At 35.9% G+C, this 11,054-nt stretch overlaps 3 protein-coding genes and 1 long non-coding RNA gene across 8 annotated transcripts; 2 read left to right on the top strand and 2 right to left on the bottom strand.

The window, feature by feature from the left end:
• Positions 1-180: 180 nt before the first annotated feature.
• LOC124431469 (SH3 domain-containing protein 19) lies at positions 181-4,749 on the top strand. 4 transcript variants are annotated; one of them, XM_046979424.1, is made up of 6 exons: positions 181-224; positions 838-919; positions 1,199-1,337; positions 1,442-2,212; positions 2,333-2,596; positions 2,694-4,749. In XM_046979424.1, exons 1-6 carry the CDS (start codon positions 203-205, stop codon positions 2,823-2,825), a joined length of 1,410 nt encoding a protein of 469 aa, XP_046835380.1. In that variant the 5' UTR covers positions 181-202; the 3' UTR covers positions 2,826-4,749. The 4 variants fall into 4 exon arrangements, with proteins under 4 accessions (XP_046835380.1, XP_046835382.1, XP_046835381.1 ...); XM_046979426.1 differs by lacking the exon at positions 181-224 and adding an exon at positions 234-329; XM_046979425.1 differs by lacking the exon at positions 181-224 and adding an exon at positions 529-757.
• Positions 2,875-7,174, bottom strand: LOC124431470. Its single transcript, XM_046979427.1, has 7 exons — positions 6,768-7,174; positions 6,478-6,656; positions 6,221-6,393; positions 5,831-6,047; positions 5,560-5,742; positions 5,293-5,476; positions 2,875-5,224 (listed from the first exon to the last, which is right to left on the bottom strand). Exons 1-7 carry the CDS (start codon positions 6,866-6,868, stop codon positions 4,897-4,899), a joined length of 1,365 nt encoding a protein of 454 aa, XP_046835383.1. The 5' UTR covers positions 6,869-7,174; the 3' UTR covers positions 2,875-4,896.
• On the top strand, positions 5,941-7,827 carry LOC124431475. The gene is made up of 2 exons (XR_006944013.1): positions 5,941-6,062; positions 7,168-7,827. It is a non-coding gene; the product is annotated as an uncharacterized LOC124431475 (long non-coding RNA).
• On the bottom strand, positions 7,403-10,492 carry LOC124431473 (cysteine-rich hydrophobic domain-containing protein 2). Of its 2 annotated transcripts, XM_046979435.1 has the most exons (5): positions 10,358-10,492; positions 9,817-10,243; positions 9,488-9,698; positions 9,283-9,399; positions 7,403-9,210 (listed from the first exon to the last, which is right to left on the bottom strand). In XM_046979435.1, exons 2-5 carry the CDS (start codon positions 9,933-9,935, stop codon positions 9,160-9,162), a joined length of 498 nt encoding a protein of 165 aa, XP_046835391.1. In that variant the 5' UTR covers positions 9,936-10,243; positions 10,358-10,492; the 3' UTR covers positions 7,403-9,159. The 2 variants fall into 2 exon arrangements, with proteins under 2 accessions (XP_046835391.1, XP_046835390.1); XM_046979434.1 differs by having other exon boundaries at positions 9,817-10,455.
• Positions 10,493-11,054: the final 562 nt, after the last annotated feature.

Raw genomic sequence — 11,054 nt, 5'->3', positions numbered from 1 at the left:
AAAAAAAAAGGATTTTCTTGATAACCATCGAATAGCGATATTATGAATGACGGCAATTCTTAAGGTACGTAAATTACATTGCGGAGATATATTTATAAAAGGAGAGAAAAAAAGAGAAAGGAATTGACAAAGTTTAAGTCGAAATCGATCGTTTTGTCCCGCCACGAGGACGAGAAAGCGTCGTCAGCGCGTCGATCGAAAAATGGCCGCGAACGTGAGAACAGGTGAGTCGTGATTCCATCCTCGCTCTATCATTTTTTCTCGATCTTTTCGTGACTCTTTCTATCGTTCGACTATAGCTCTATCTAAAAGAGGCGTACACGGATAAGGTGAGCGATAAGAGTATTCGTTGGAATCCAGTTTGATGATACATCGGTCGAACTCAATCGTGCTTCTACGAATTTGCCGTTTCGTCGCATGCACAGATGCTGCGTGCGTGTATACGTCAAAATTATTATTTACGCGCGGTACGTCGTCGGACCGACATGAATACGACATGAATACGACATGAATACGACATGAATACGCGTGCGCGCGCACGTACACGTACACATAATCGGCTCGTGCGTGAATGGTTTAACGCGAATCGAGTGGGCGTACGGTATAATAATAAATTGTCGTTTATTCTCTCTCTCTCTCTCTCTCTTTTGTAGGTGCGGGCGCGCGCGGTTTTCTTTTTCAACGGCACTGCATCCGCGTCGGGGACGGTCGCGCATCCTATGCTAAAAGCTTACGTCGTATTTATCGGTGTCAGGCGGTACATATGTCGCGCGACGTTACATTACCCGTCGACCGTACAATTTTATCCTAATTTCTCGTTGGTGTGTTTATTTACAGAGATGCGGATCCCTACGCGTACCGCCCCTCGTCCACCCGTCAATGCTCTTGCACAAAGAAGCAATGTCGTCTGGGGTAGCACGTAAGTTCTATGCATCGGCGTTAATTTCCTCATTATATCCTTCACACGTTATCCTATTATAGCAAATATCGTAACGTAGAAATTATGTTTACGTAAAGGCAGATTCGGTCGAGCATGGTACAGAGCAGTAGCAGGCATGTTGCAATAGCAGCGTAATGCGTTGCATTTGGCAAATGTATAAATCGACGTTATAACTTTCTACGTTTAAACTTTGAAACAATACGTAGGATATAATTCCAAGAGTAATGTCAATCCTTTGTTATGTTACATTTTTATCAGAAACGACATTTTCTCGACGAGCCTGATGAGCCAACCAACGGTGCAAAAGAAGAAACCACCGCCGCCGCGTCCACCTCCTCCAAAGTTCAATCAGTGCCATAATACGCATAGTCAAAGGGATCAAAAGTCCAAGAGACCCGTAAGAGCTTGTTTTTCCTTTCAATTCATTTAGACGTCATTTCATCCTCGTTTACATTTTGTGTTTTTTTTTTTTTTTTTTTTTTTTTTCTTTCTTTCTCCTAGACCCGTCCAACCGAGCTTCTGACCAATTTCTTTGCATGGAAAGCGGCCAAGCAGGAACACTCCAATACGTCTCGTTCTACTTCGAATCTATCCCACGTCCAGTCGCAGTCTTCTAATACAAACGGAACTTTCTCCCTGATAGATCTCAGTCCGCCCGGCTCTCCGACGTTCACCACTCGTTCTAGCAGCGACGGGGTTAGCATAGACAGTTTTGGTAGCGATGGTAATTCCAATCCTTCCGTCTTTACGAGCAGCGGTAATACGTCCCAGACGGAAAGTGCCTTCGAAGACGATTTTGACTTTTTCGGCATGTCCAATAAAAGATTTCCAAACAACGATCCGTGGCAAATGAAGCCGATGTCGGATCCATTTGGTCCGATAGAGGAAAGTAGTAGGGCCCTTGAGGACGTTAGGCAAATAGGAGATACCTCCTTTTTTGCCTTCAATGACAGCCCTACGGGGAAGAAGCAAGTGCCTTTTGGAGAAACCAGTTCTAAAGTGATTCATTCCGTACCTACGATAATACGACCGAAACCGCCGAAACCACCGGCCCCAAAGATATTGAAAAAACATTTGGACCAAAAGACAAATCAAAGACCGTCGACTAGTGTAGATAGACCTCTCAGCGAATCGATACCCGTTAACTCGTCGTATTCTGTTAACGACGTATGGGCCGATGACATTAAAGACGAGCCTTCACCTCCGATGCCAACGATCCCACCACCGGCACCACCCTCGGAATACTTTGTCCGATCGAAAAACGAATTCGAGGTATTATACAATGGATATCTATACCTGCGATAGCCATATGCTTTCAATTTCCGTTATATCTTACTGTTGTATTAATATTTTCATATTTTAAATAAGTAAAAGAAAATCATTTGTTTTTAGGAAAGTTCTAAAACACCCTATGGTATTGCGCTTTATGATTTTCCGGTGACGCATTCGGACGATTTACCCTTGAAGGAAGGTGACGTTGTCACCTTGATAAGAGTTGTCAATGACGATTGGATGGAAGGAAGGGTGGGAAGTCGACAAGGAATATTTCCAATTAATTTTCTTGATATAAAGATTCCTTTGCCTGGATTGCAGGACAACACCGTCGTTGCCCTCTATCCTTTTAAAGGGGAGACCCCGGAGGATCTACCGTTTGAGGTGAGTTGTCAAAAATAACATGCTTCATACATACATATATAACAAATTTTTTCTACGCATGTGTGCGTTATAAAAATGTTGATTATACTTATCGAAGGAAGGAGCCAAAATTAAAGTTTTGTCGAGACTATCGGACGACTGGTTATACGGCGAATACAAAGGTATTAAAGGTCAGTTTCCAACTAATTATGTGAATAGAGTTCCATACAGTATTTCACGTTCAACGTAATCACGTTTTACGAGAGATTTTGGCCCTTAGGATATAATAAATCCTTTGATATTGCAAACATTTTCTATTTTCTTTTTTTTTTTTTTTTCTATCTCTTTTCTTGGTATTTTAAACGGATAGCAATTTAGGCGTCGATAAGTTTGATAATACATATCGTTTTAATACAAAATTTCCATTCAAATCTCTATGGCAAAAAAAGGTAAATTTTTATAAAATTTTACTCGCGCAAAAGAAGACTGAATTATACGCCGCACCCATTAAACGAATAATAATGAGAAAATATTTCAAGCGACTGTTGCCTTATATCAAGAGCATATTTTCTAAGTAAATTTATTTCTTGATAGGTCAATTTTAGCATTACAATGAAAAATATCTTTCTATTTTGTAATATATTAATCAAAAGTGTATTGGAGAAGATTTTTAATAATATCTTTATATTCGCGCGAATGTTTGCAATATGTATCAAATTGTAATTGTTTCTCTCTCTTTTTTTTTTCCTTTTTTTTTTTTTCTTTTTTCGTTTTTCCCCCCTCGTTTTTATCACAATTCGTATTTATACAATCGAATGAAACGAGATAGGTTCTATTATTTATATGCTCTGCGGTCAAAAGTTAAAAACTACTGCATAGCGTTGTAATATATCTTGTTATAAATTATTTTCTATAAAGTATAAAAAAGTATAATGTTATTATTACTTCTTGTATTTAGTAAAACTCATTATAGTCTTAAGAGAATCTAATATAAGTTCCATTCGTTTGTGAATATTGTTATAATACTTAACAATTTCAACATTATACAGCTTTATCGAGTATTTTTATCAGTACCATCCAAGTTATTGCGTCGAGCTGATTTTTAATACTAATTTTGTACACCCCGCTCTGTGTACGAATATTATGCGTAAAGTAATATTTAAATTTTATTTGATCAATCAGATTATTACTTTGGTAATTGATTCGAATAGCATCATGTATATATGTGTGTGTGTGTGTGTGTGTGTGTGCGCGCGCGCGCGCGCATTTCTTGTATGGAACATTTGGTATATAAATTAGAGTAGTTGGAAAAGTTGTACTTTTTCATCTCCGTGTGTGCGTGCGTGCGTGCGTGCGTGCGTGCGTGCGTGCGTGCGTGCGTGCCCGTAAAACATCAAAATTGTTACTATTTATGTACGGTTGAAAAGCTTCTTGAGTTTATGAGTTTTTTGTTACGTGATTTCCACAAGTTCTGGATATTTTCATCAAAGTAAATGAAATGCTATTGAAATATTATATATGTCTATTTTGTTGGTAATGAGATATACACTTTCTATGTTATCTCTCGTACTGTATGATATAATTGAATTTATGAAATTTGTTTTACTTCAGTTACCAGACAAAGAGTGATACCAGTTAGGTATATACGAGTAGAATACATAGTCTTTATGAATTTCATGTTTTATTTATTTCAGTATATAAAACAGGAAGAATAATATTCTGCAAGTAATTAATTGTAATCAACTATATAGTAAATAACAACGGTATATAATGTTAATATAATTAAACGATGTGAAAATATTAATTAAAATCACCAGGTATTAGATTATCAAGTTATGATATAACGGATACGAAATTGCCATTTTCTTTTTCTTTTTTTTTTTTTTTTAATAGCTCTAATGTAAAAAGAAAAAAAGAAAAGAAGAACGTATCCAGTTTAGGAATCTACATCGGGACCAGAAATTTTCTTTGCCGAATTAGTTACGACAAAAAAGGTTAGGAATATCTGCTAGGATGATAATGTAAAATTAACCTATCTTCAACATAATCCATAATTCGATGTTAAAAATTAAATGATTACGACATATATTGTGATATTTTACTACATTCGTATAGAAATTTCTCATGTAAAAATAAAATGCTAATGGAAATAAATTGTCCATATCGTGAAATAATCACTTTTATCTTGTATTACATATGACTATTGATCTAAATAGAACACATTGGATTTGGAGCTAATCATTGAAATAATTATCTTCAGTTCTCAGTTATGGCAGTCTTTGATCGTTGAACTAGAAAAATGTCAATTCGACTTGTCAAGATCAGGTGATCGATGCAACAACGTCATTATTATTATGTTGGCCAGTAATGTTGTCATTAATGGAAGATTCGTCGAACGTGACAACTTTGATAAGTAATATACTCGGAGTTCGTATCGATTTTAATCGATCGTCGCACTTGCACCACCGAAGACACTTTGGCGATATTTTCGAAGTTAATGTGACTTTGCAATTCTTTAATTTTTCTATCAAAACCCCTCGAAACTTTTCCCCCGTAAGACAATATAAAAAGAAATTACTTGCAAAATTCCAATGGTATATGTGAAAGAATAGTCCACGACACCACTTTAACAACATTTTCTCTTCTAACCTAAAACATTAGGAAAGTATATACGCACATAGACATATGCACATTTTTTTAGACCGACATTCTCTTACCAATTAATATAATCTTTGTTTTCTTTCATGTCCCTTTCTGGATATTTGATCAATATCACGTCCCAGTAGAGCTCTAAAGTTTCAACTATTCCAAGTGGTAATAGCAAAATTAAATATACCATTGAGACTGCCAGTAAAGTTCTGCTCGTTTTATTCGTTTTATTGATCTTTTGAGAGAAACTGCCTAAGGAAATATCTTGCGTTTAATCATTGATCGAAGAGTTGAGAAAATTTCTTAACGTTATGGCTTAAGAATTTCTTACTTACGGGTTAATTGTCTGCGAAGTGTATCCAATTTTTTCATATGTGCAACTAGCAAAGCATTGCCAATAAATATAAAAATTAATGGTAACCATGTTGACAATGCTATATAAAAATACATAGCGCTACCCCATGGTTTGATTTTCTTTTGACATGGTATAAATTCAAAAACACTGTCCGTTTCATATCCTAGAATTATTTTTATTTGGAAGACATGAATTTTCATTCGTCAATCCGCTGGAATGGAAATCTATAATCCTTTGCTAAATCTTATTACCTCCAGAATATAACTTTGTTAACGATATTACAAAGCTGACACATGCCAGAGTAGTAATGCTTATAATCGCGGAACGTTCAGGATTACTATTATGTGCCCCAAATGGGAAAATAATTGCTATGACGCGAGCCCATGTGAGCGATACGACCAACCAAGTGGACGTAAATTGAAAAAGTTCCATTGTTATGGAATTTGTGTCGCAGAGAAATTGACTGTTCTGTGGATATAAGTTGTACGTATTAAGAAAATGACATGATGACTTTCTTCTATGGGTGAATCTATATATATATATATATATATATCTATATATATATATATATATATAAATATATATATATATATATATACAGGCGGACGCATCTATATAACGCGCAAGTTTTTTTCACTTACCATGAAAAGATCATTGACAAATGTAAAATGTGATTTCGCTATACCTACTGCATAATTAAATATTAATGCACCATTGTCGGATATAGCAAGGACCTTTAGATATAACGATAAGCTCGAGTCGGACGACACCGGCGTATTCAATATTGCAAAGGATATGGTATTTAATATAATGCCTGTACAATGTAATATAACTTTTACGACGTTAGACGATGGTTTATCCTTTCTATTATGTCAATTACAATTTGCTACCTTCTTACCAACGATTATAATAAATGGAGTCCCATAGCTGAGTAAAAATCTTACAAATTTAACAAATGGTTGCAACGACAACCAATAAAAGCGTGCTTCGCATGGCCATGTTATTTCCAAATCAGGCACAGTGAAATTGTATAAAAAGTCCAAAACAGTTATGTTCAAGGGACATTCGTCGTAGCTCCTAAAACAACATTGTCTTTTCTACACGGGACATTTGTCAAACAGGATACAATATAATTTTCTTCCTTTAAAGAAGTCAAAATAGCTTTAGGGATATGTTATTAATTCTTACCTGAAAGAAGAATATATATTTGAAGAATCATAAGTTAGGGCCGATTCCAATGGCACGAGCATCGTTAAAAGTAATATTTTATTAACTTTCAAGATGAGCATGAAATATATTTTAAGATAAATAGAGACCAAGGTAAACGTATTTACAATCAACTTTTATTACGAACGACTAATAATTAAATGGTAAAAATAATGTTAAAACATTTTAAATGAAAAAATTCTTATAGAATAGTCCAAAAAAAATATTAGATTTCGTATGTGCACGATCGCACATCCTCCATCGGACACTTTGTAACGCTATAACGTACTGTGATGATCTCCTGTTATTAGAAGCTGCAAAGGCACCTGTCGTCAATTATCATAACATCGAATTATTCTTGGTAAATATCATTTTAATGCAGATACCAGCATGTATGACACAGACGGGTGTACCACACGCGTCTATATGGATATATTACAAAGTTCCATCGCGAGCAGACGGATAGGATCGGCTGGGATAGGATTGTCATAGGAGCGGAAGTATGCGTGGGTTGGTTTTTATCGATCGCACACGCGCGCGAGCGCGCGCCTGTACCTGTACGTGGATGCACCAACACAAGACGACAATTGAAACCTGCATATGAGAAATCCTCTAAATATCGGACTCTTATCGAACCTTTATTGTATCGTGATATTAAATACAAATTTCAAAAAAATAGTTATCCAATGCAGAAAATTGTGACTAGCATTTGACAATTAGCATTATTCATTTCATACAAGTGTGTCATGAAATTGTTGGTAAATGCGTATATTTAAAGTGTACATTACAATTGGAAAAATATTCTTTTTTTCTTTCTTTTTCATTCACAGCCACTGAATTAGCAACAAAGGTATCTATTATGTGTACGAATTACAAGTTTCACTTTGTATTCTGTCATTATATATATATATATATATATAGCAAAACTAATTGCGTCGTAATCGTCGCTTTTGATGGGGAGAGAAAAAGAAGCAAACAAGAAAAGAAGAAAAAAGGAAAAAAGCAAAAAGAAAAAAAAGAAGAAAAAAGAAAAGAAATAAAACCTGAGAGAGAGAGAGATATGCACGCCCGGGTACATCGCTCCTATTCACAGAAGTGGAGTCTATCGATATTGTTTAGGATGACAACGTTGTTGATTACGACAGTAATACGAAGAAGAAACGATCAATATTTATTCTTCCAAAGCTTTGTGCCAACGTCAATTGTAAATGACTGTCCTTATCGTTAATTAATCAACATTTTTCATATTTTCGACGGTAAGCAATACCAAGTTAAGCGCATAAGCATATCAATTTTCTATACTATAAGAGAATTCATTTTGTAATAGTTGGTTAAAATTGTATTTGAAATTAATTTTTAAGCTGTACATAGATAGCGTAATTTCTCAAAGTATCACCGCGGTAAGAAATTAAACCCATACGTAATGTAAATCTATACGTATACACACAGTCATATGTACAAGTTACGCTCAATCCGATACATTTTGCAATTACGCAAAATTGTCTATAGAGTCATTTTCACTTTTTACATTATTTTTTCCTAAAATTTAATATGTTCGTTGTACTGATTGAGATTAATTTCTTACCTGAGAATTGAAATACTAATTAGCCGATAGGTCCTCGATATTAAAACAATATCAAGTAAGTAAGAGTAGATTAAAAATTCGAAATAATAATAATAATAATAATAATAATAATAATAATAATAATAACAATAATAATAATGATAATAATAATAAACGCTGACGCGTCATACCCGCGATAGTAGTGGTTATACGAAGAAGGATGGGTGAACATATTTTTGCATAAACGAAAAATACCTTCTCATCTCTTCTCGTCGATTCGTCAATGGATAGATATCAACAACATGATTCTTTCATATTATTATGAAAGATGGGAGTGTAAATGGCTCGTATTTCGATCGTACTCTAAGGTATCTATCAATGGTAATAAAACGCGCAGACGGATCTCGATTTACGCTACATTTTTCGTCAATGACGAAATCAAGTAACATCAAATACGTTGGAATACGTTTAACTCGTGCACCTCCTCTCTATATATCGCACCATCGACGATGCAACATCGCGCCGTTAATCGACAACTATCTGCTATTTTGCCCGTATACCTATCTTATCATTTTACCGTGTATTGCCTCCTACGCGTAATATTTACAAAAATATGCGTTCCACCAAACATCTATGGCATTACTGCGATACCTACTGCCTTTCTCCGCTCTATAAAATATTACATATAACGAATCTGGCTAATCGAGTGCCTTTGTTATAATACACATACACTCACGCACGCACGCACGCACGCACACATATCCTATCCTCGTCGATTGTACGAGTCATAACTGTTACTTATTCGAATTTTTAATCCGGTCTATAGATTGGTATTTTTGGAATAAATTCGATTAAAAGTACCTGCAAAAAGGAAATGACGAGTTTATTTCAATTAAATCCACGCGCGTCATCCATTTGTTAACTTTAACTTACGTATTCCATCATGGAGGAGCTATCGCATCTTTGTTTAGTTAATCGCCAATGTAATCCAAGTTTATGATACAGTCTACCGTTCTCCCATTCCAACAATTTATTAAGCAAATGTTGCGTCTGTTAAAACATAGGAAGAAAATTATCTGAAATATGCTACGAACGGAATACTTTTCTGGAAGAATTATACGACGAAAGAAAGATTTACCCTTTTACTCAGACAAATAACCGGCCACAATGAGCATCCCAAGGTACAGCAGCAGCATACACAACCGCAGAATAACCATTTAACGTTAACCGGTAATGTCTTTTTCAATACACTGTTTATTCTCATAACGGTTGCCTTGAATTCCTCCGGCGCTACTCTCGATACCAGGCCACTAGGAAACTCTGACTCGAAACGATTGCTAAGCCCAAACCTATTTAACAAAGTTTTACAATGTTACACGACGTTCGTTAAATAAATAAACGTCCACGCGCGCCTCTTTGTTCGAAAGAAAGTGCGCATACGCACGTACGATGGATGACAAGACCTACACTGTCATATTTCCAGCGCCACGAATAATTATAGGGTCAGGCACCATCGTCACATAATGCTCCTCCAAATTTTGTTCGTTCTCCTCTTCCTCCTCGTAAATCGCATCAAAGTCCGCCATCCCCAAAATTCGATTTTTCCCGCTCGAAAAGTCGACGATGATACGGTTATATATATATATATATATATATAATATCACGTAGGAACGGTTACGTTGTGAATATCCTTCGAAAGGCAGCAAAAAGGCGAATCGCTCGAGATCGTCCCTTTTTATATTATTATTATCTCTTCACATTCGACTCGGAACTTTCTCTCTCGCACGTTTCTTCTCCGTTGCTCGTGAAATCATCGTCAACGAGAGAGTTAGACAAGTAAAGCCCTCGGACGTTCTCCTCTCGTCGATCGACGATTCGCTAGGCCGTACTTTGGCTGAAATGCACAAGACGCTAACATCGCGTAGTGTTCAACGGAAAAACTACTTGCGTCGTTATACGAATATATGCGTCCATACGTGCATACGCATATAATATACGTATGCTTTACCTCTTTAGTTTAGTTAAATCGATCTAAAAATCTACACGATTATAACGGAGCTTTGTTGAAACAACTAGTTTTCTTATACGCGCACGTACATAAATAAGAATGCATAAACACAGGGGGCGGTGGGGGCAGAGAGAGAGAGAGAGAGAGAGAGACGAGAACGTAAACAACCTAGACTCGACTCGCGTTACGTGCGAACGAATTAGTTTGTCGATCTATTTGCTCGTGTCAATCACACTTATCGTTACTTCGTTTAACGAATCATCTTCATTCGATAGCATGCAACAAGCATGTCCATGCCATGAGACTTGGCCAATCGATATTACGTATGGGACGTATTCGTAAATTCAATTGTAAACGCGACTCGAATAATGCGTCCGCAGCTAATAATTGGCTGCATTTCGTTTCTATTCCATTCCATCAACGTCAACGTTATACAATTATGTCATTAATATTTTCAATTATTCTTTAAAACATTCCATTATATCCGCTTAATCGTTCGAATTTTCTTCTTTATCGTTCCTATTTTTGAAAATGTTTCGCAAAGTGATTGTCACGATAAATTTCACGAATTTGTTACTTGCAAACTAGCATAGGGATTATTGGAAGAAACCACGGAGGTACAATAAAAAGACATGGGATAATGAAGAAGCTCTCTACCTTTTAGTTTTACTTTTCGAGACGATAAGAGATAAGAATT

This window comes from Vespa crabro, chromosome 21 (genome assembly GCF_910589235.1).
Source record: "Vespa crabro chromosome 21, iyVesCrab1.2, whole genome shotgun sequence".
NCBI lineage: Eukaryota > Metazoa > Arthropoda > Insecta > Hymenoptera > Vespidae > Vespa > Vespa crabro.
Note: the sequence above shows the minus strand (reverse complement) of the source record. Positions and strands in the feature narration are given on the sequence as shown.

Coding starts and splice junctions, on each gene's coding strand:
- LOC124431469 (XM_046979423.1), top strand. CDS start 720: ATGCTAAAAGCTTACGTCGTATTTATCGGTGTCAGGCGGTACATATGT. Junction 1,338..1,441: donor ATCAAAAGTCCAAGAGACCC/GTAAGAGCTTGT, acceptor TCTTTCTCCTAG/ACCCGTCCAACCGAGCTTCT. Junction 2,213..2,332: donor GATCGAAAAACGAATTCGAG/GTATTATACAAT, acceptor ATTTGTTTTTAG/GAAAGTTCTAAAACACCCTA.
- LOC124431470 (XM_046979427.1), bottom strand. CDS start 6,868: ATGCTCATCTTGAAAGTTAATAAAATATTACTTTTAACGATGCTCGTG. Junction 6,048..6,220: donor TTGTCAATGATCTTTTCATG/GTAAGTGAAAAA, acceptor TTATATCCACAG/AACAGTCAATTTCTCTGCGA. Junction 5,743..5,830: donor AACAAAGTTATATTCTGGAG/GTAATAAGATTT, acceptor AAATAATTCTAG/GATATGAAACGGACAGTGTT.
- LOC124431473 (XM_046979435.1), bottom strand. CDS start 9,935: ATGGCGGACTTTGATGCGATTTACGAGGAGGAAGAGGAGAACGAACAA. Junction 9,699..9,816: donor GGCGCTGGAAATATGACAGT/GTAGGTCTTGTC, acceptor TTTGTTAAATAG/GTTTGGGCTTAGCAATCGTT. Junction 9,211..9,282: donor GCTCCTCCATGATGGAATAC/GTAAGTTAAAGT, acceptor TCCTTTTTGCAG/GTACTTTTAATCGAATTTAT.